At 41.0% G+C, this 23970-nt stretch overlaps 1 protein-coding gene across 1 annotated transcript in view; it reads right to left on the bottom strand.

Annotated features, from left to right (window-relative positions):
* Positions 1–23606, bottom strand: part of MAN2A1 (mannosidase alpha class 2A member 1) — a 159576-nt gene extending 135970 nt beyond the window's left edge. Inside the window, exon 1 of the mRNA XM_079916619.1 lies at positions 23312–23606. Within this exon, the coding sequence (XP_079772745.1) occupies positions 23312–23446 (135 nt within the window). The 5' untranslated portion in view covers positions 23447–23606. The remainder of the gene's footprint in view (positions 1–23311) is intronic.
* Between the last annotated feature and the right edge of the window lie 364 nt (positions 23607–23970).

Genomic DNA, 23970 nt, shown 5'->3' with positions numbered 1-23970 from the left:
AATGCAAAAGAAACTTCACCCAAAGAAACAAAACTTCACCCCAATATGTGTGTGTGTGTATATACCTGCAACTCTAGATCTATACCCCCTTTCATTTATGCTTTTTCCCCCCTTTAAATTTAATTTTGTTAGATTCAGCATGTCACTCCATCACATCAAGATTTTTCGGCACTTGGATTCTGTCACTGAAGTGTCCTTCATGAAGTGAATGTGGTTGGGTGAACGAGGCTCTAACAGTGACCATTAGACTCATTGCAAAGGTTGCTCAAAATTACAGATCCCTGGGATTCATCCTGGAATCTCAGGTAGGGCCCCAGAAACTGCAATGTTAATGTTCCACAGGTGACTCAGGTGATTAGCCAAGTTTGGGACCTATGGCTCTGACATCATGCATTTTAGTGAAATACCTAAGAGAATGCAGCAGACAATAAACCATTTGGCAAGTCATCCCTCAACTCCCCACAGGGTGACATGAATTCACAGACCTGCACCCTTTGATAATCTGTTTAAATAGATATTAACTCTCCTCCATCTCATGCTCTAGGATATTATACCTTACCACATTTTTATTTTTAAATAACAGCAAATAATGATTACTTTTAATGACTCCTTTTACCAGATAAAGGTTAAGGCAGTTTAGCTAAATAGTTAAGCACACGGGCTCTGGGTCAGACTGTTTGGGTTCCAATCCTAGATGTGGCACTTACAAGCACTGTGACCTTGAGGAAGTACAAAGCTTAACTTTGGGGAGCCTCAGTTTCATTATGGCTAAATGCAGTGCTAATACCCATTGCTTGGAATGGCTGTAAATGAACTTAGCACAGAACCTGCCACCAAGTAAGCACTCAAGAAGATATTACTGCTGCTACTGCTATAATAAAAGTTTGGCTTTCTAAAATTACTTTGAAGGGGAACAACAACTGTGATTAAGAACAGACTCTAAAGCCAAGTCAAGAGAGTAGCATAACCAAAACAGCAGCATAGGAGACCCCAGCCTCCATCTTCCCACAAAGATCAACAATTAAACAGCTATCCACAAACAAAATAGTTCTGGGAGAGCTCTGGAGTCTACTTACAGAATTTCAGCAACACAGTGGAACAACAAACTGAGAATATCACACAAAAAAAGAAGGAAAGCAGCTTCATTTTCCCTGCATCATGCTGTCCCCCAAGCCAACATTGTTCACTGCCAAGAGCGAACTCCACAGCTAGAAAGAGTTCCCCTTGCTGGGAAAGAAAAGTGGGTAAGTGATCAACCTCCTCAGCCCTTTGGAGCACTGTACAAAGAGACACATAGAGACACCTAGGAACAAGGAAGAAAAGCAGGGGCTACCAATAGCAGTCACACAGCAGGAGGTCACAGTGACCAGCTCTGCAGAGAAACCCAGCAGCTTCCATCACTGAAGAAGGAACCAATAGCCAGCACAGTAGTCACAGAACCCCTGCAGATTTCACCAGTTTTCACCTCACATGTGTTCACATTCATTGACTCCAGCCCCGTGTCCCTTCCTGCTTCCTCCACACCCATCCCCTCTGGAGCCCAGGAACCACATCAGCAGCCAAACCAGGCCTCTGTGGCTGCTCAAGTGCAAGATTCCAGCCTAGACCCCCACTACCATGGGAGCCCCTCCAGCTGTGCACTTGCAAGCTGCTGCCAACCTGATGCCTATCACCAGCCTCCATCACCTGCACACACCCAGGAAGAGACTGTGCAGCCATGGGAAAGCATGCCTACTGCAAGGGCCCCCACAGCTGCTTGTGGGTCAGGATGTGGTCCTGTCTTCTGTCACCGGCAGGCAACACTGTGCCCACCGGCAGCTAGACCTGCCAGCTGTGCACCTGCACACCCCCAGACTGCTCCTGTCACCAGCCTCCACTGCGGCGTGCTCATGGTGAGACGGAGCAGTCACAGTAGTACACATCAACCACCGGGGCCCTGCAACTACCAGTGTACCCATAGTTGGCTCCAGCTTTGCTGCCTGACTTGTAGTGCCACAAATACATGTACGTCTGCAACCGGCCCTGCCTGCCACTACACTGGCCCCTGTAGCTGGCTCCCATGGGCAAATGTGTGCACACCACCAGCTCTGGCCATCACTGCTGTCTGCTCTGATACCTAGCCATGGAACCTAGCGATGCCACTGAGGACTCAGACAGCCCTTGCAGCCACTGAAAACACCCTGCATCACTCACCAGAGACCACACACATCAATGTCGTGAAATCCAGTGGCCTGAGCCAAAGAGACATCACACTGACCCTCAAAACTGATGCAGCCACACACCCCTGCACTTGAAGCTCTGCACCACTAGACCTGGGGTCACAACATGCTCCAGCATGCCCCCACCCACAGGTGAAAGGCTTCTCTTACCAGTCAGTCCATAGTTTGGAGAAGGTCACTGCTTCTTCAAATGCAGACACCTTTACTAGGCTACAGGGATCACAAAGAATCAGGGAAGCATGGCTCCACCAAAGGAATACAGTAAACCTCTAGTAATTGGTCTCAAACAAATGAAGATACATTGGTTGGAATTGCCCAACAAATAATTCACAATTGTTCAAAAGATGCTCAGAGTTACAAGAGAAAACAGATAAGCAACATAACAATATCATAAAAACAATATAAGAACAATATTAGAAGTTCAATGAAGAGATGGAAAACATATATAAGAACCAAACAAGAAATTTTCAAGCTGAGGAATACAGTGATCAGTAGAGAGCTCTAACATCAGACTTGACCAAGCAAGTGAGCTCAAAGATAGATCAACTGAAATCATTCAATCAAGAGAAAAAAGAAAAAGGAATGAAAAAGAATTTTAAAAGCCTACATGTTCTGTGGGATACCAACAAAAGAACCAGTTTGCAAATTATTGGAGTTTGGGAAGGAGAAGAGTGCAGAAAGCTTATTTAATGAAATAATGGCTGAGAACTTTCCCAAACTGAGGAGAGATTTGGATATCAGGTTCATGAAGCTAATAGGTCACCAAACCGAATCAATTTAAAGTGATCCTCTCCAAGAGTTTAACAAAATTGACAGAAATCAAAGACAAAGAAAAATCTTAAAAGCTGGAAGAGAAAAAAAGCTTGTAACGCTCAAGGGAACCCCCAATAGGCTACTGGTGGATTTCTAAGCAGAAATCTTACGGGGCAGGAGAGAGCAGGATGATATATTCAAAGGGCTGAAAGAAGAAAACTGCCAACCAAGGATACTTTCTTTACCTGGCAACGCTGTCATTCAGAAATGAAGAAGGGATAAAGATTCTCCCAGACAAACAAAAGCTAAGGGAACTCATCACAACACCTGCCTTACAAGAAATGCTGGAAAAAGTCTTCCAGCTGAAATGAAAACACACTAATTAGTAACATGAAAACACAGAAAATACAAAACACACTGGTAAAGGTAAGTATATAGTCAAATTCAGAATACTCTAATACTGTAATAAAGTACAGTGGAGTGCTAACCATTTAACTCTAATAAAATAAAGTTATACATATATATACATATATACAATGGAATATTACTCAGCCATAAAAAGGAATGAAATTGGTTCATCTGTAGAGACGTGGATGAATCTAGAGACTGTCATTCAGAGTGAAGTAAGTCAGAGAAAAACACATATCGCATATTAACGCATATATGTGGAACCTAGAAAAATGGTATAGATGAACCGGTTTGCAGGGCAGAAACTGAGACACAGATGTAGAGAACAAACGTATGGACACCAAGGGGGGAAAGCAGCGGCGGGTGGGGGTGGGGGTGTGATGAACTGGGAGATTGGCATTGACATATATACACTGATGTGTATAAAACTGATGACTAATAAGAACCTGCTGTATAAAAAAATAAAATAAAATTCAAAAACAAAAGTTAAGGAAAAAGCATTAAAATAACTAGCTACAGTAATTTGTTAATGGATACACAATATAAAAAGAAGTAAATTGTGACTTCAAAGGGGAGAGTAAAAGGGTAAAGTTTTTGTGTGTGATCTAAGTTATCATCGTAAAATACATTGTTAAAACTATGAAATGTTTTATGTAAGCCTCATGGTAGCCACAAAGCAAAATGCTACAGCAGATTCACAAAAGACAGAGAGAAGAGAATCAAAGCATACTGCTACAGAAAATCAAGTCACAAAGGAAGGCAGCAAGACAGGAATAAAGAACAAGGGAACTACAAAACAGCCAGACAACAAGATGATATTAGTAAGTTCTTACCAATCAGTAATTACTCTAAATGTAAATGCATTAAATTCTGCAATCAAAAGACAGAGTGGGGGCTTCCCTGGTGGTGCAGTGGTTGAGAGTCCGCCTGCCGATGCAGGGGACACGGGTTCGTTCCCCGGTCCGGGAAGATCCCACATGCCGCGGAGCGGCTAGGCCCGTGAGCCATGGCCGCTGAGCCTGCGCGTCCGGAGCCTGTGCTCCACAACGGGAGAGGCCACAGCAGTGAGAGGCCTGCGTACCACAAAAAACAAAAAACAAACAAACAAAAAAAAGACAGAGTGGCTGGATGGACAAAAAGCAAGACCTAACTATATACTGGCTACACAACACTCACTTCAGCTTTAAGGACACACACAAATTCAAAGTGAAGGGGTGGAAAAAGATACTCTGGGGAATTCCCTGGTTCCCTGGTCTAGTGGTTAGGACGTAGTGCTTTCACTGCCGGGGCCCAGGTCTGATCCCTGGTTGGGGAACTAAGATCCCTCAAGCCGTGTGACCCGGCCAAAAAAATAAATAAATAAACTAGCAATTTAAAAAAAAAAAGATATTCTGTACAAATGGAAACCAAAACTGAACAGAAGTAAATATAATTTTATCAGACAAAATAGACTTTAAGACACAAATGGTAAAAAGAAACAAAAAGGTCATTATATATTGATAAAGCAATCAATTAGTCAACAAGGCATAACACTCCTAAATGTATATGTGCCCAACATTGGAGTACCTAAATATATTAAGCAATTATTAACAGACCTGAAGGAAAAATAGGCAATATAATAATAGTAGGGGACTTCAGTACCCCACATTTGACAATAGACAGATCATCCAGACAGAAAATCAACAAGGAAACATTGGACTTGAGCCACACTTTGGAACGAATGAACCTAATGGACATATATAGAACATTTCAACCAACAATAGCAGAATACATATTCTTTTCAAGCACACATGGAACATTCTCCAGAATAGATGATACGATAGATCACAAAGCAAGTTTAGCAAATTTAAGAAGACTGAAAGCACATCAAGCATCTTTTCCCACCAGAATGGAATCTAACTAGGAATGAACTAACAGAAGGAATGCTGGAAAATTCACAAATATGTGGAAATTACATAACACACTCCTGAATAACTAATGGGTCAAAGAAGAAACCAAAAGGGAAATCAAAAAATACCTTTACACAAATGAAAAGGGAAACACAGCATACCAAAACCCAGTAAATGCTGCAAAAGCAGTTCTAAAAGGGAAGTTTATAGTGATAAATGCCTACATTAAGAAAAAAGAGGGCTTCCCTGGTGGCGCAGTGGTTGAGAGTCTGCCTGCCGATGCAGGGGACTCGGGTTCGTACCCCGGTCCGGGAAGATCCCACATGCCGCGGAGCGGCTGGGCCCGTGAGCCATGGCCGCTGAGCCTGTGCGTCCGGAGCCTGTGCTCCTCAATGGGAGAGGCCACAGCAGTGAGAGGCCCGCGTACCGCAAAAAAAAAAAAAAAAAGAAAAAAGAAAAAAGATCTCAAATAAACAACGTAACTTTACAACTCAAGGAACTAGAGAAAGAAGAACGAACTAAGCCCAAAGTTAGCAGAGGAAGGAATGAACAAATATTAGAGCAGAAACAAATGGAAAGATATCCCTTGTTCATGAGTCAAAAGAACAAATATTGTTAAAATGTTCATATTACCCAACACCGTCCCTATCAAAATTCAATGCAATCCCTATCAAAATTCCAATGGCATTTTTTCAGAAATGGAAAAAACAATCGTGTAATTTGTATAAAATGATGAAAGACCTCAAAAAGCCAAAGCAATACTGAGAAAGAAGAGTAAAGCTGGAGGCATCACACTTCCTGATTTTAAACTGTACTACAAAGCTATAGTAATCAAAACAGTATGGTACTGGCATAAAAACTGACACATAGGCCAATGAAACAGAATCAGGAGCTCAGAAATAAATCCTCACATATATGGTCAACTAATATTTGACAAGGGAGCCAAAAATACTCAAAGAGGAATGGATATTCTATTCCATAAACAATGTTGAGAATACTGGAAAACCACAAGCAGAAGAATGGAATTAGATCCCAATCTTATACCACTGAAATGGATTCAGGACTTAAACATAAGAACTGAAACTGTAAAACCCCTAGAAAAAAACATAAGGAAAATGTTTGACATAGGTCTGGGCAACAATTTTTTGGATGTGACCCCAAAAGCACAAGCAACAAAAGCAAAAATTAGTACGTGGGGCTACATCAAACTAAAAAGCTCTGCACAGCAAAAGAAATAATCAACAACAAAAAAAGGGAACCTATGGAATAAGAGAAAATATTTGCAAACATGTATCTAATAAGGGGTTAATACCCAATATATAAAGAATGCATACAACTCAGTAGTTTAAAAGAAATGATTAAAAATTGAGCAGAGGAATAGATATTTTTCCAAAGCTGATATACAGATGGCCAACAGGTACATGAAAAGGTGCTCAACAGCACTAATCATCAGGGAAATGCAAATCAAAACCACAATGAGATATCACCTATCACCTCACAATGGATAAAATGGCTGTCATCAAAAAGACAGGAGGTAACAAGTGTTGGTGAGGGTATAGAGAAAATAGAACCCTTGAGCACTGTCAGTGGGAATGTAATCTGGTGCATCCATTATGGAAAACAGTATGGAGGTTCCTCAACAAATAAAAATAGAACTACTATAGGATCCAGCAATGCCACTTCTGGGTATGTATCAAAAGGAAATGAAAACAGGATCTCCAAGAAATGTTCACTGCAGCATTACTCACAACAGCCAAGATACCAAAACAATCTAAGTGTCCATCAACAAATGAATAAAGAAAATGTGGTACATGTGTACACACACACACACCTTAGCCATAAAAAAAGGAAATCCTCTATTTGTGATAATACAGATGGGTCTTGAGGACATTATGCTAAGTGAAATAAGTCAAAAAAAATACATATACTATATGGTACCATTTACATGTGGAATCTAAAAAATCATAGAAACACAGAATAGAATGGTATTAATAGTTACTCGGGGCTGGGAGGAGGGGAAAACGGGGAGATGTTAATCAAAGGGTACAAACTACCAGTTATAAGATGAATAAATTCTAGGGATCTAATGTATAGCACGATGATTACAGTTAACGATACTGTATATAAATATGTGTTCCCACCACAAAAAAGAAATGGTAATTATGTGAGGTGATGGATTTGTCAACTAATATTATTAGAGTAATCATTTCGTAATATATACATGTATCAAAGCATCATTTGTACACCTTAAACTTATATAATGTTATACGTCAATTATTTCTCAATAAATCTGGAAAATAAGATAAAAAATAAAGCCTGGCCAAATTTGAATTATGGTTCCACTATTAATGGCTGTATAACCTTGGGCAAGTTACATAATTTCTCTGTGCCTCAGTTTCCTCATCTGTAAAATGGGGATCACTAATAATAGCTAACTCATAGGATGGTTATGAGTGTTAAATTAGTTTGCATACACAAATCAGTTTAAATAGTGCCTGGTGTGGCAGGCAGAATAATGGCCTCCCAATGATGTCCATGTCCTAATCCCTGAAAACTGTGAATCTGTTACTTTACATGGCAAAAGGAACTTTGCTGATGTGATTAACTTAAGATTTTTGAGATGGGGAGGCTGTCCTAGAATATTCAGGTAGTCCCAACATAATCACATGGGGCCTTATAATGGAAAACAAGGTGATGGAAGAGTCACAGTCAGAGGAGATATGAAGACAGAAGAGCAGGTGAAAGTGATGCCAGGCTAGAAGGGGACCTTTGAGCAGCAAATGCAGGCAGCCTCTAGAGGCTGGAAAAGGTGAGGAAATGGATTCTCCCTTAAAGTCTCCATGAGGAAATCAGCCCTGCCAACGTCTTGATTTTAGTCAAATAAGACCCTTTCCAAACTTCTGACCTGTAGAACTGTAAGATAATACATTTTTCTTGTTTTAAGCCACTAAGTTTGTTGTGATTTATTAGGAAAGTAATACACCTGGCAGAGAGCTGTCCTATATAAAGCTCAGCAAGTATCCTTACACTTGAAGTCCCTGTGAGTGGAAGTCTGCCCAAATGTCCATCAGAAGAGGCGGAGAGCTGGGAGCCTAAGGAGCTGAGAGCCCATACAATGAAGCAAGGAAGGTGAGACCATGTGACTTTATAAGCTGTTTCCCAGGGGCATATTTTGATCTAACAAGACTATATACTATCTTTGAATAAAGGAGGCAGAAAAAGACGTTATGGTTAAAAATATTTTTCAGGGAAAGAAACATCCGTATCTTCATCCTGGACAGTTTTGGGATCAATGAACAAAAAGTGTTTTAAAGCTATCCTGGTGCTGTAGTGAAGCAGTGGAGGAAGAGGTTACTGCAGTTTGCCAGGTAAACATCAAGGTAGCCAGGGCTGAGCCAAGGCAGCAGAGGTGGAGGAATGTGAAAGGATTTGACAGGACGGATGAACTGGGCGGGGTGTGGGTGGGGGTCTGGGGGGCAGGAAAGCAAGAAAAATGGCCCCTTATTTTTGCTGAGACAACTGGGAGGATGATGGTTTTTGCTGGGGAACTGGGAGGATAGTGGGTGGCATTTTAAGAAAACAAGGAATGTTGGGGAAGGTACAGAGTGAGGGGCAAAGGTTCCATTCTGGAACTATTAGATAGCTCAACGGTGGTGTCACACTGACATGCAAGTCTGAAAGTCAGGAGAATATATAAACTTGAGTGGTCAGTATAAATATGAATTTAAGGCCGTGGGAATGAATGGGATTACCCAGAGAGAGAGTGCACAGATCTGCCTTTTATCATTGTAAAAGGCTCACCAGGCAATTCTCACACATATCCAGTTAAGAACCACTGCATTAAAGCTAAATATAGGAACAGTGATTTGGTAAAAGAGAGTCTGTATTTCCAGCAGGGGTGTCACCGTTATTGCCTTAGTTCCACGTCAGTCAGCTGCTATGCAACTACACAGAAAAATCCTGCTATTTAGTCAGATCTCAGGCACGTGACAGGAAAGCATTTTGGTTTGATAAAATGACAAGTCACCCAAGTGACCACTCCACCCCTTAAGATGTGCAGTGCTGAGGCCAGAAAGAGTGTGAACTAAGGCTGTGGCCACAGTTATGTATGTAACTCTACTACTCTATCAACAAGCCACAAACCACAATTACAAATGACCTTTCAGTGATTTACCCAGACCTGGAGCTGATCATGCCTGAATCTCTTCCAAGGTATTGTCTTTGTGCTTCTACTTGTCCATTCAAAGAAATAAATGCCCTCACCGTGGGAGCACAAAGAATACTTAATTACATAATACCCTGTCAAAACACAAGAGCCAAGGCACTCTTTGCCCTGGAAATCATCATTCATAAATCTCACACCTGCCTAGGTGTGACAGTGACAAAGGCTACTTGGATGTAGGTATATGAATAGAGTGCCAAGTGACTGTGAAGGGAAGAGCTGGGACTCCAAGTTCACCATCCCTTGCTTCCTTCAGGGAACCCAAAAGACTCCTCCTGGCTGCATGTGGGTAACCACTCTGTAGCTGCTGGAATCACTACAGAGGATCCCAGCCCTGACCCAGAAAAACAACAGACCACAGTGGTTCTCCCCATCTTTGTAATCCCATTCTCTCACCACCTCCAAAGTACGGTCAGGATTCCAATTGCTGGCAGCTTTCTGTGGGCTCCAGGACATAGCTCTCCTTCCACCCTATGGGTTTCCAGATGTTTACGGGAATTGGAACCCTATCATCCCCATCCACAGCAGCCCAGTGCAGCTGCACAGGAACCACCTCCTGTTGAGGCCACATTTTAGGCACCGAGCCACTGTATAAAGTGAAATTCTGCAAAACAGGTATCTTTTTAAAAATGATTATGAGAACAAGGCCTTGCAGGCAGCACAAAATGTTTACGTTATAAAATATTTTCATACAGTACAGTTTTATTACTTTCAAATATAGTTAATAACTGCAATTAAGTGGCACTAAGCAAATTAGGTGTTGACTAATAGAATTCTTTAATTCAGCACTTTGCAAACTCTTCCATGGGACATTACTTTTCTTTATAGTTTTGTAACTTTTTAAAAAATCATACTAATTTTTCTTCTAAAACATATTTTATATTTTAATGGAATTTCTATCCTTACACATAGTACTCTGAGATAATATGTCAACAATGTATCCCACCCAAGAACATGCATAAAAGTTCATGGGATACACTTTCAGACTGCAACAATTCCCAAGGAACCAGGATCATACTGTCATGCATTCATCTGATCAAAGACTTCTGGTCTATGTTGTTAATCTATCTTATATTTTTTGACATATGCCTGTCTTTGTACACAAGGGTTACTATGCACAATCCATTTATACTACCTAACTCATTCTCCATGAAGGAATGACATATATTATACTTCAGGATCTGCTAATAAAAGTTCTATCGACATATTATAATTTTACACAAGTAATTTTGAGGAACACAATTTTAATGTAAAAAGAAAGTAACTGTCAAAAATGGAAAAAACAAATATCCTAAACAGTGTTAGCCTATTAAAATAAATGCAATTGGCATGTCTAAGACGGTTTTTCATACAGAAATAGTTCTGGGGAATCTCTGAAGGCAGGATTGTATTAAGTAGATAATCAGCCTACCTTCAGTCTTGCTTATACTATTCATTTCCTGAATAAGCCCCTCTATTCCTTACAGACAAGAGACAGGTGTTTAGGCAAGTCCCACCTGAATTATTGTAAATTCTGAATTTCCTTACTTTTCTTTCCAAGCATCAAATATTCTAAAGTTTTACAAATCCTTTCCTAGTGACTTTGTAAAAATCAGTCTGATGGAGAACAGGCTTGTGGTTGCCGAAGGGGAGGAGGGGGGAATGGGTTGGGAGTTTGGGATTAGCAGATGCAAACTATTATATACAGAATGGATAAACAACAAGGTCCTACTGTATAGCACAGGGAACTATATTCAACGTCCTGTGATACGCCGAAAAGGAAAAGAATATGAAAAAGAATGTGTATATATATGTATAACTAAATCACTTTGCTGTACAGCAGAAATTAACACAACACTGTAAATTAACTATACTTCAATAAAATAAATTTAAAAAAAAATTGGTCTGAACCAATTGATCTACAAGGGCAAGGAGGAGCATGATAAGTACCACAGACACAACAAAAGCAATAGTAAGGCACAATGCAACATAAAAGAATGTAAAATAGCAAACTTCTAAATATCATACTATCAGCTATCAGAGATGAGTTAAAGATATTAATTTCTTGGGTTCTTCAAATTTTTTTTCTTTTAAACAGTTATTGGTTAATCTCCCCTGAAAGTCACAAGAAGTATCAGGGTTGGCCAAAAAGTTCGTCCGAGTTTTTCCGTAACATCTTATGGAAAAACCCAAAAGAAATTTTTGGCCAGCCCAATATCTTGCATCTTGAGTGTTGTCATTTGGCCCCACAAATTTTCACTAATTGGTCTGGGGACAAAAAGAGTTCTTCTTCAGTTCTGGGGTGAGGGACATGAGGCTAGCCACCATTCAAATGGGACAGGCTCTTCTTTGCTATAAACAACAGGCAGTTTGGGGGTATCCTCAGAAATCTGTTTGATCTTCAGAACAACCTTGAGCTATGAGGCCCCTGCTTAGAGTGCTGCCTTTTGGTCTTTAATAAATCTCTCTTTTCCTCCCTCTCCCTCCCCCACCCCCCAACATACACACACCCCACATGCACACACACATAGAGTAATCTATTTTTTGTTCTTATAACCTAGAAAAAATAATTTAGTCCCATAATTTGGGCCAAAGGTGAAATGGGCCTTTTTTCATTTCCTACTGAAATCCTTCTTTGTAATCCTTCCTTATGATAGCCTTACCTTTTCTGAGGTATGCTGACCAATGAACTGGTCTCTGACAATTTGAATACAAGCTGCTGCATTTTATTAACATCTGCTACACAGTAATCTTAATCTAAGAAGCATAGCTTTTGGCTATAAGAAATGTTACTTGGCTCTCTGCTGTCTTCTCACAAGGCCCCATGTGAGCTCATTCATTCTCGACTGTGCTGATGATACCAGATCAGCATCTCCCTTCCCCGATCTCTCACTCTGGCACTCCAGCCCACTTGGCTATTTCCACTCACATCCACCTCATCATACACGAAACTGAACTTGGCTTCCCAAACTAGCTTATCCTTCCAACTATCCCCTTCTGCAAGCAGTACAAGCAGTCTCCAAATGCCCCAAAGGAAAAAGGTGGGAGAACCTTTTTTATTCAAGCCACCCATCATTACCCTTTATCAAATCTGTTAGAAAGCCCGACACTTCTTACAAAATGTCTCCACATTTTCCCTCTTCCTCTTGATTCCAGCCAATTCAATGCTGGTACAGGGATTTACTGCCTTATGTCTGTATTACCTCAAACAGATTCTCAGCTGCCTTCCTGCTTCTGAGTCTTCCTACACACCTGCTACCAGAATAATTTAGATTTAATATTCTCTTAGCTCCCTTCCAGGTCTAAAATTTTCTATGAAATTAATTCTCCAACATTGGTTTTCTCAAGCAGCTTCCTGACATACTCAATAACTTCGAATGGTTCACCACCATCCAACTCATAACTCCTCGCACTGGCTCTCAGGAAAATTCACAATCTGATCCCAAACTACCTGCTGTGTTTTCCCAATTACTCTTTATAAGCTCCAAATATTATAAATCAAACCAACCTCCTAACCTCTTCTCATTGGGCCAGGCTCCGAGCCTTCGGAAGCATTGTACTTCACACTAGGAATGTCTTTTCTCCTTTCAAAGTCCTACCCAATCAGAAAAGCCTAGCTTCTGTCCCATGTCCTTTGGTCAGTTGGAGCTAGGCCATTACACGAACTTAGTTCTGAATTCTCTTTAAGGCCTTTGCCCTTATATTAAGAATATAAATTAAGATCATGGACTCTTATTTTATTCTTAGTTCCTTTATACCCAGAACCTACAACAATGCCTTGTACATAATAGATACTATATAAACCTCTGTTCATTGGTAATAGTTAGCATTTATTGAGCATTTGCTACATGCCAGGCACTGTTCTTTTTTAAATTAACTCTTCTAAAGAATAACTAAATAACACTCAACTGTCTCTAATTGTTTCAGAAATGGCAGTTGTGTCTCCTCAAATAACTAAGAAGCTCTATCAAAAAGCAAATAATATATCTGGCATGTCTATCACAATTTCCATAGTACCTAACGCATAGTGAGTCATCAAATATATGCTGGCTGTAGTACAACGAAAGATCATTGAATTACAGGACAGCAAGCATGTCCCAGGTATGCTATGACTAGTTATGGGACCTAAGCCAAAAAACCAAAACAAAACTGCTGAGGTCCAGTTTACACGTCTGTGTCCTTATCTGAAAAATCAAAGACTAAATTATCTAACCTTGGAAGGGCCCTCCAAAAATTCTATGACTCTTTCCTATTATGACTTTTCTGGGGAACTGATGACTGCTAAGAGAATGACTACCTCACTGATTCTAAAAACAGAAATTCAGGACTTCTTTTATGTAGAAAATAATTCTGAGAATGATTCAGACTGTCAGGCTTCCATCCTCTAATGCTCCGCAGGTAAAAATGTTGCCACAAAGGCCAGGACCAATAAATTCCAGATTCCTCCACACCCGCAGGAGGGAAAAGAAGGTAAAGCTGCCAAGTACACCTTCAGGCCCAACGTACAGCTTCATCCTGAAGAGGAAGAGCTTCCCATTACAAAACTAAACACCATCAGACCTGGAAGAAACATGTATTTAGAAGAAAAAAAAAAAATTGGCAAGTTTCCCGGCTCTCCAGACTCCTGATTCAGGACAATAATGTTCACTGGTAGGATCAGGTCTCATTTGGGACCTGCTCTGCCTTTGCAAAAAGCAGTTGATTTTGCTGGACTTCTGAAGGCAACTACCTGCAAAGGAAGCCAGTGCAGAAATCCACTTACATGTGAAAAATGCACACATGCATATATTTGAAAATGAAAGAAAAAAAAAACACTTAAAAGTTGCACTCAATGAGACGCATTACACTCATTTTGTTCAGAGGAAGTGCACTACATTTTAATGGTGACAGTAAAGTCTTTGAGCACACAAACGGGATGGTGGCCTGTGCCACAGGAATGATGAAAGTCACACATAATCATTAAGAAGCATAAAGAAGGATCAAAATTAGCAGGAATTAATTACTCTTGGATAACCAGAGTAGCACAGTGCCCCTGCAGACACCCTGGTAGTCAGTTCTTTGCCTTCAAGCTGAGCAGTCGTCGGGGTCCCACCGATGACTGCCAAGTTCCGGCCTAGATCTATGGTTTTTGCAGAAGATACCTTTTGCAGAAGGACCTGGGCTCTCCTTCCACGGTACTAACCAACCCAAGCAGTCAGATTAGGCTCAGAATTCAGCCCATCTGTGAATTACAGCAAATCCAAGACACAATAAAGTCATGGTTTGCAATCTCAAGACTATGGATCAATTTTGCTTAGTTCATGCCCTAGAACCCTCTGTCCCAGATCGGTCCCAGAGAGAGAAATCTTCAGGTGATAGAAGGGAAACAAATTAAACATGTCAAGCATGCCCGTGCTCTAGCACAGAAGTTCCCCAAGGACCCTTGGAAATCTATGAAACACATAGACAACACAAGTTTTAAACCACACTCTCAAAACACAAACTAAGTTTGAGTAATGCTTACCTAATAACCAGTTTACGAGAACTTTGTTTGTTTTTAATTAACCCACCTCTGCTTCAACAGATCTAACCACACTATTTGCTTCCAATGTTAATAACAGAGAAATACGGTTTAAACCAAGGGTTGGCAAACTTTTTCTGCAAAGGGTCAAACAGTAAATATTTTAGGCTTTGTGGGCTACACTTTCTGTCGCAACCTCTCAACTCTGCCCTTGTAACACAAAAGCAGCCAGAGATGATTCGATTCACAGGGGAATGAGTGTAACCATGTCATGACATATTTAACCATTTTAAAATGTAAGAATCATTCTTAGCTTGTGGCCCTACATAAACAGGTGTCAGGCCAGACTGGGCCCACAGTTAGCTGACTTCAGCAAAGTTCAAGACCGCAGGCCTTCGGACAAAAGGGAAGGAAGGAGAATATTTGCCCCGAATTTCATTCTTTTCCTACCCCTACCTCCACCCCCTTTCTTTAAAAAGGCTGTTTAGAACCAAATGAAATGAACAGGAAGGAAGTCTCCATCCACTTTATTTTCCAGTTTCTTTCCCTGCTTTTTCTAATCTCAAAAAGGAATACAAAATGCAGTAACCAGAATCATCAGAATTAGCAGAAATAAAACAAGTAATACACTGAAGAAAGTAAATATCTTGCCTGAGAAAGCTTTAGACAACTCAAATTATTTTTGCATATGCCTTCCATACTACCTTATTACTAATCAATATATCTTATTTTCCTGTGCTAAAAGGCAAGGGGAATAAATCTAGACTACTGCTAAACTCTAACTAAGCTTGCGGAAAGTAAAACGTGGTCTATTTACTATCACTTGACCAAATGCTTTTCTCAGAATAATAAGCATGCTCCAATTTTTTTTTAATTAAGTTTCATTACAATAATCTTCCATTTTTAATTTCCATATGAACATAATCTACCCCTGTATTTTCTATAACATACTGCAATGCAGAATCCTAAAAATATAAGTGAATTTGGGGCATCTAGTGAAAGGATACTTTCAGTCATCAAAAAAATGCTAGTTATCCTTGAGTATTAGAATTAAGCCTTTTGACTTAAATACAAGACATGACACCATAAAACTCCTCGAAGAGAACATAGGCAAAACAGTCTCTGACATAAATCGTACCAGCGTTTTCTTAGGTCAGTCTCACAAAGCAATAGAAATAAAAGCAAAAATAAACAAATGGGACCTAATCAAATTTATAAATTTTTGCACAGCAAAGGAAACCATAAACAAAACAAAAAGACAACCTATGGACTGAGAGAAATTATTTGCAAACAATGTGACTGACAAGGGCTTAACTTCCAAAATATAAAAACAGCTCAAACAACTCAAAAAACAAACAACCCAGTCAAAAAATGGGCAGAAGCCATAAACAGACATTTCTCCAAAGAAGACATACAGATGGTCAATAGGCACATGAAAAGATGCTCGACATCTCTAATTCTTAGAGAAATGCAAATCAAAACTACAATGAGATACCACCTCACACGAGTCAAAATGGCCATCATTAAAAAGTCTACAAATAACAAATGCTGGAGAGGGTGTGGAGAAAAGGGAACCCTCCTCCTACGCTGTTAGTGAGAATGCAAATTGGTGCAGCCACTATGGAGAACAGTATGGACGTTCCTCAAAAAACTAAAAATAGAGTTGCCATATGATCCTGCAATCCCACTCCTGGGCATTTATCCAGACAAAACTATAATATAATTCAAAAAGATACATGCACCCCTATGCTCACAGCAGCACTATTTACAATAGCCAAGACAGGGAAACAAACTAGATGTCCATCTAAAGATGAATGGACAAAGAGGATATGGCATACACACACACACACACACACACACACACACACGACTATTACCCAGAAATAAAAAAAGAATGAAATAATGCCATTTGCAGCTACATGGATAGACCTAGAGATTATCCTACGAAATAAGGTGAGTCACAAAGAGAAAAACAAATACCATACGATATATGTGGAATCTAAAATATGACACAAATGAACTTATCTACAAAACAGAAACAGACTTGTGGTTGCCAAGGGGGAGGGGGGAAGGGTTGGACTGGGAGTTTGGGACGAGCAGATGCAAACTATTATATATAGAATGGATAAACAACATGGTCCTATTATATAGCACAGGGAAGTATATTCAATATCCCATAATAAGCCATAATGGAAAAGCATATGTAAAAGAAGATATATATACACACACACACATACACATATATAACTGAATCACTCTGCTGTACACCAGAAACTAACACAACATTGTAACTCTACTATACTTCAATTAAAAAAAAAAAGAATTAAGCCTTTTGATCACTCCTTCCTAAAATGCAAAGTGCTAACAAAGTGCTATGGGTATAAAGAATAGGCCTTTGGCTAGACTGCAGCCAAAGTGGTTTTCAACAGGGTTGATTTTTTTTCCCCCGGGGGACATACAGCAATGTGCGGAGACACTTTTGGTTGCTACAAGTTGGGGAAAGGTGTTCCTGGCATATACTGGGTAGAGACCGGGGATGCTGCTAAACATCCTGTGATGCACAGGACAGCCCCCCACATCAAAGAATCCAGCCCCAAATGTCAGTAGCAAAGAGTTTGTGAGGCAGCCAAAGGTAGAGATGTACACGTTTAAACTAGCTTTCTTCAAGGTTGATCTTTTCTTTAGATATAACATGTTAAATTTACAAATTTAACATGAAATATTTACTAGATACTTACTATGCACTGGTCTGCACAGAAGTATTGCAATACAAATAGCATTACCTTAAATACACTGTCTCACAGAAAAGCTACATTGTAACCTCAAGAGACTGAGTGTACTCAAATCAAATCATTTACTTCCCTATCACAAGGCAAATTCAGCAATACTCAAGCACTAGGTCTCAACTCCATTTCAGAACAATCGTCCCTCAAACTTGTTTGAACCTAAACACAGTTTCAACCTTAAAATTAGCAGCTTTGGTGTAACACCTGTAACTGAAACAGAAACCCCTTTTAGCTAAAATGGTCTACACTTCCTCTCCTGATCAACTTACTAATCACAACTGTGAAAAGAAGCAAAATTTGCTCTTTAGAGTTCCTCCTCCTCTCTTCCACAGGTACTATAAAAGCTGATCTACCAGGAATATGACCACCAGGACGGAAGGGGCCAAAAACGCAATGAGGCCTTTATAATCCAGCAACCAGAGATTATATTCCAGCTGTTGAATATCCTCCCATTTTCTTACAGATCTCCATGGAAGTGAGGGAACAACAAGGGAAAACTAAGACTGCTGGACTCAAAAAACTAAGAGTAAAAACAGGGAATCAGAAGCAGCTACTGAACTACTCTTTCTAGGACAATCTCAACACTTAGTCCAGTCTGTCAAAAAAAGTCAAAGTTTTAACAGCTATCACCAAAATAAATAGCTGACTCAAAATAAAAAACAACAAATAAAAGTGGTAATTTTAGTCAATGTTTTGCCCACAGCCCAGATATCCTTTAATGCTAATTAATGAGTCACAGAGAAAATCCCCTTCAGATAAACAGGACTGCAACATCTCCCAAGCAAAAGCATTTGTTTAGGTCCTGACAGCAGTGCTGCTCTGGGAATAACACATTCAATTCAATTTAAAAAATAATAAACTTAAGCCTTCAGACCAGATGCAGTCATGACTGTCTGTCCTAGTTCGTGTATAGGAAGACTCTTGAGTCTTAGTGAAACATGCTGGCAGGAGGAGTCCTGAAGGACTGCTGGACTCCACTCTGGAGGGGGTGGAGGAAACCAGCCCTTTTCAGGGGCTTTCATGTTCTTGCACTCATTTCTCCTAAATCCCTGGTTGTCACCACGGTCAAGGTCAAAGTTCCATCACTTCCCAAAAGTCACAGCTCTCAAACAGTGTACCCCAAGGAATGAAACAAACTTCCTTCTACACACCTGCACAAACCCTAAGAAGAGCTATTGTTTATAAATAGAGTGCACTGGAGTGTGGAGAAGCAGGAAAAATCGTATTTTTCTATTTATTATTCTTAAGATTCACAGATTTCTAAAAGCAAGAAAAAACAACTGGGGGACTGAGGTCAACTTTAATTAAACATATACTGTGTTGAACGCTTAAGAAAGTACTAGAGATGTAAAGTGTTTAAGCATGTTTTTATATGTGTATTATATTTTCACAGTAAAAGTTAAAAAAAAAAAGACATAAAAGTCCCCACCTACCAACGTCTTTCAATCAAATACTTAAAGACATTCACACTTTCTCACTTGATAAATGTTTTCTGGGCACCAAGATAAAATCTGAACTTCACTTTCACATTTTCCATCAGTCCCGATCTCTGAACTTTCAAGGGTTAATATGAATCGCTATTACCATATGCTATACTACTTATTTAAAGATCGATCATTTGTTATACAAAACCTGAGTCATTAATTCTGCAGATTCAAACATAAGACATTAATAAGTCATCCTCTTATACACAAAGTAGATAGTAAGCAACTTGTGAAATCGCTTGTAGGAAGTGATGAAGAATTTCAGGAAGACCTTAACAATGTTTCTCTTTTCCATCTGCTTGAATTCTTACATTACCTCAAAGCACCTTCAGGGCATCAGGCCCTGGCCAGCCTCTCATTCACAGTGGAATTTTTATTAATTTTTCTAGCTGAGATTTATTAACCCTAAAATACACACAAGCTAAAACAGACAAAGCCACCTGTTGCCTCAAGGCCTCAAAGGAATTCCTCCCAGAAGCACAGGGGAAAGTCTTCCAAGGACTATCTCAGAGGCAGGCAGCTGCTCCAGGGTGGGAGAACCTAGAGCACCCAGAGTTGGGCCCACTTCCACCCCAGAGTCTGGTCAAGTGGTGGGAAAACACACTTGGGGAGGAGGCAAAAAGAAAGAAAGCCAGAATTACAGCAAATAGACTGCTCTCAACTGAAGACGGTTTTAAAACATATCTTGTTTACATGATGGACCATGTAAGGTTCCATGTTAACTGGAAGGAACTAAAATGGACAATTCGGAGGAAATCAATCCCTTTCTAGAGAAATCATTCTGCTAGACACCCAAAATGATTTATAGTGACTGACTAGCTTGGCTCTATTAAAACTAAGGAATTCAATACCCAAACTCATCAAAGAAATATAATTTAGTGCAACCTAGCTTTGCTATGCTTGGTGTTCTCATCAGATTAAGATTTACATAGGAGTTAGGCATAGTGAAAAAATAAAAATCAACTCAAATGCTAGGATGCTATGCTGCATAATGGTTTTCATTATAATGTTTACCTCTCAAGTGAGCTAGAAGACATTCTGGGAGAGAGATAAATCTCAACCATTAAACATTTCATAAAAAGGAGCACATTCGGTGGTCTGGAACTGAACCTGCAATATCTCTGAGGTATGCCTGTACCCTATGACCCAGCAATTGTACTCCTGGGCATTTTTCAGAGAAATGAGGGCTTATGTGAATGTTTATAACGTTCATAGCAGTTTTATTTGAAATAAACTGCCCCAAGTTGGAAACTACCCAGATGTCCTTCAATGGGTGAATGGTTAAACAAACTGTGCTCTATCTATGGAATACTACTCAGCAATAATAAGGAACAAAAGAAAAATGAAAAGATAATAACATCAGCAAAAAATAATAAGGAACAAACATGTAACAACCTGGATGCCTCTGCAGAGATTTAGACTGAGTGAAAAAAGCCAATCCCCAAAGGTTGCACATTACATGATTTCACTTGTCATTCTTGAAATGACAAAATTACAGAAATTGAGAACAGGTGAGTAATTGCCAGGGGCTAGAAGGGAACAGGGACAGGAGGAAAATGGTTGTGGCTATAAAAGGGCAATGTAAGGGGTCCTTGTGGTGATGGAAATATTCTGTATATTGACTGTATCAAGATATAAATATCCAAGGTGTGATACTATATTATAGTTTTGCAAGATGGTACCACTGGGGGAAACTGGTAAAGGATACATGTGATCTCTGTATTATTACTTATATGTGCATGTGAATCTACAATTATCTCAAAATCAAACACTTATTTTTTTTTAAAAAGGCTTAAAAAAAAAAGCAGCACATTCATTAGGGCTTCATAATAAAAACTCCTTTAAAAAAAAAAAGTCATAAGCTAAGGAGCTGCAGAGCATTAATGCTCTATTTTCCACAAGCAAGTTGGGGGACTAAACAGTAGGCAAAGCATTACTAAAGGGGGCAGTACAGCATAGTGGCTGAGAGCTCAGACTCCAAAGGCTGCCTGTTGAAATCTCAGCTCTTAGCTGTGTGATTCTGGGCAAGTTACTCTCTCTGTGCCTAAGTTTCCTCACCTACTGGGTGGTGATTGTGTGAATGCAGTTTACCATGTAAGACTAAGACACACAGGCTGATATCAGACATACAAGAGTTAGGCTTATACAGCATTTATCCAGTCCACCTGCGTGGGGATTCAGTGGCTCTCCAAAACTAAATCAGCAAAGGTGCCTTTTGCACCGAAAAGCCAGTACTGAAAATCTGAGAAAGGCAAACTTAAGTATAAAACGTTCCACCTTCCAAACCCTCTCCCCTTGCACACAAAACAGAATATACGCAGGGCCTTCTCTCCCAGCAGCCACTGTCACTTTCCATTAAATGCTTTATGTTGTAAGCAGAACTTCAGCCCCTTGACAAGGACTAGGGCTGGATATTAAAATATTGGAATTAACTTCGCCTAAGACGTCCCAGTAACCAAATGACTCACTCACTTCTTTAGAAACAGTAAAATGTCAAGGTTGCCAGAGAACCCCAGCCCCAGATGTGTGCATAAATCATTGAGAAGTGTTCATTAAGCCAAAGCCAAAGGACATTACTCAAGATAACACTTTAAGTAAAATCTATCAGTTTTTATGGTTTTTCCTGTAATGGAGAAAATTCGAAAAAATAGGATTGCTGGAGGGAAAATCACGGTAACTTAAGCCCCAAAATTGTACAACATATTTTAAAAAGGCTTAGAACTCCTCCTTTTGCTCTGGCTTCAGAGAGTTTACCCTTCCTCCCTCCCGCCCCTTTTTTTAACTGTTTTATTCAATCTCATCAACAAGCACTGGACAACCTCTAAACTATTTTCTCTATAATACTACCTAAAAGCAGAAGCTTTTAAATTTTTTGATACATCTGTTTACAACCAGATTTTTAATATCTCTCATCTGCAAAGCATTGTGAATGCTCTGTATTGATGACACCATCCACAAAGGGGTCTTTTTTTCACTTTCACAATAATTCAGGTAAAATTAGTAGTCTAATTTCATTAAACTCAAGCCTTTTGTCCTAGCGTTTCACAAGAACAAAAGGCAAGAATATTCCTTGGTCATTTACACTGTCACACAAAAGAAAAACAAACAAACAAAAAAACACCAACTTGTTCACGTCCTACGTTTCTCTACCCTTGAATGAAGTAGTTGATAAATCAGCTTGTCAGGGTTTTGAGTTCTTCGGTTCATTCATTACAGGGGATACTACCCAATATCCAGTTTTACTAAAATTTCTGGATCGTACAGGTCATTGGCAAATAACTTGAAACAAATCGCACACGCGGTATATCCTCCCAAACAGAACCGATTGTCTCCATTTGCTTATTTTTAGTAACTTGAGATAAAAGACTTAAGACGGGTCGTTTTCCCAACTCGTTTGACAATTTGACCGCTGCCTCGGGACTGAGCGCCCCATAGCTACAGGCTGGAGTATAACAAGCGCTTCCCCACTAGGCTCCCTCATCCGCTCCAAACAAACCCCATGTAATAGCTGAAGAATGACGACACTAAAATCAACCCCACAGATTCATACCTTAGAGGTTTGCAACACGGAATAAACTTTTTTTCCTCAAGCGACAGTGCAGTTTAAATAAATAAATAAATGTAACACCCAGATGGGGTTTATTTGATCCATTCCCGCGACTGGGTGCGCGCAGGGGGTAAGTGCAGCTTAACCCTGTGTGGGCCTAGGGGCTCACCAACAGCTGTCAGTGGGCGCTGCGCCGGCGAGGGAGCGCCTCACGCCGCGCCGGTTCACTGGCCAGCAGGTGACCACCCCAACAAGCCCGGGTGCGAAGTGCGGAAACACGGCCACTTCCCCCTGAGCGCGATCCGGCCACCGCACGTCGCCTGGTACTTTGTTAACTCCGCGCGCCCGGGATGAGGTGGCTGCGGAGCCCAGGCTGGAGGAGGATCCAAGCCTCCTCCAGTTTGGCCTCGCCCTGCCGGAGCGCGGAGCCTCGGCGGGAGGGAGAGGTCGTGGAGCAGCGGGTAACTACGGGTCCCCACCCCTACACTCTCGGAGCCCCGTGTCCCCACTTCCTCGTTCCTTACCTGGGGAAAGGAGCCCTCGCGGCGCGGGCTCTTGGGGTAGTCTAAGTGACCCCGGTCCAGCATCAGGTAGAGCGAAAAGATCACCACACAAAAGATAGCGCTGCCAAACACGGTGAACTGGCGGCTTAACTTCATTTTTCCTCGATAGACTCGGGGCCAGGGCACTGTCCTCACCCGGAGGAAGAGGCGGACTGTGGACTCCTGGAAGCGGCCGCCGGAGGCTCCCTGCTCCCAGGCTTGTGCTCTCCGCGCTCTCCGCTGCGGATGCGGGTCCGGGCGGCGCTCCGCACCTTATCTCCGGCGCCACCACGCGCCCTTGGCCTTCGCCCCGGCCCAACGCCCTCTCTGGGGCCGGGCGTCCCTCCTGAGGCGGGATTCGCCTGCAGCCCGGAAGGGGCCCGCTCAAACTAGATCTCGAGTTCAGCGCCGGCACCCGGCAGGGCGCGCGGAGCAGGCGGAGGAAAGGTCGCTGTCTGGACTTCCTGCCACCGTCGCCCGACCAAGTCGGCAGGAAAAGTTTTCTCGACCAGGGCAGGCGTGTCCTCTTCACCCAGGAGGTGCCGGCTCGGCGGCTCTAGGGTCGGCGGCGCGGAACTGGGTCCGAGGAGCCGTGGGGAAAGAAATCAGGTTGGGAGGAGCCGGGCCCCACAACTTAGCGC

The sequence above is a fragment of the Stenella coeruleoalba genome (genome assembly GCF_951394435.1).
Source record: "Stenella coeruleoalba genome assembly, chromosome: 3".
NCBI lineage: Eukaryota > Metazoa > Chordata > Mammalia > Artiodactyla > Delphinidae > Stenella > Stenella coeruleoalba.
This window is presented reverse-complemented; position numbering and strand designations above follow the sequence as displayed.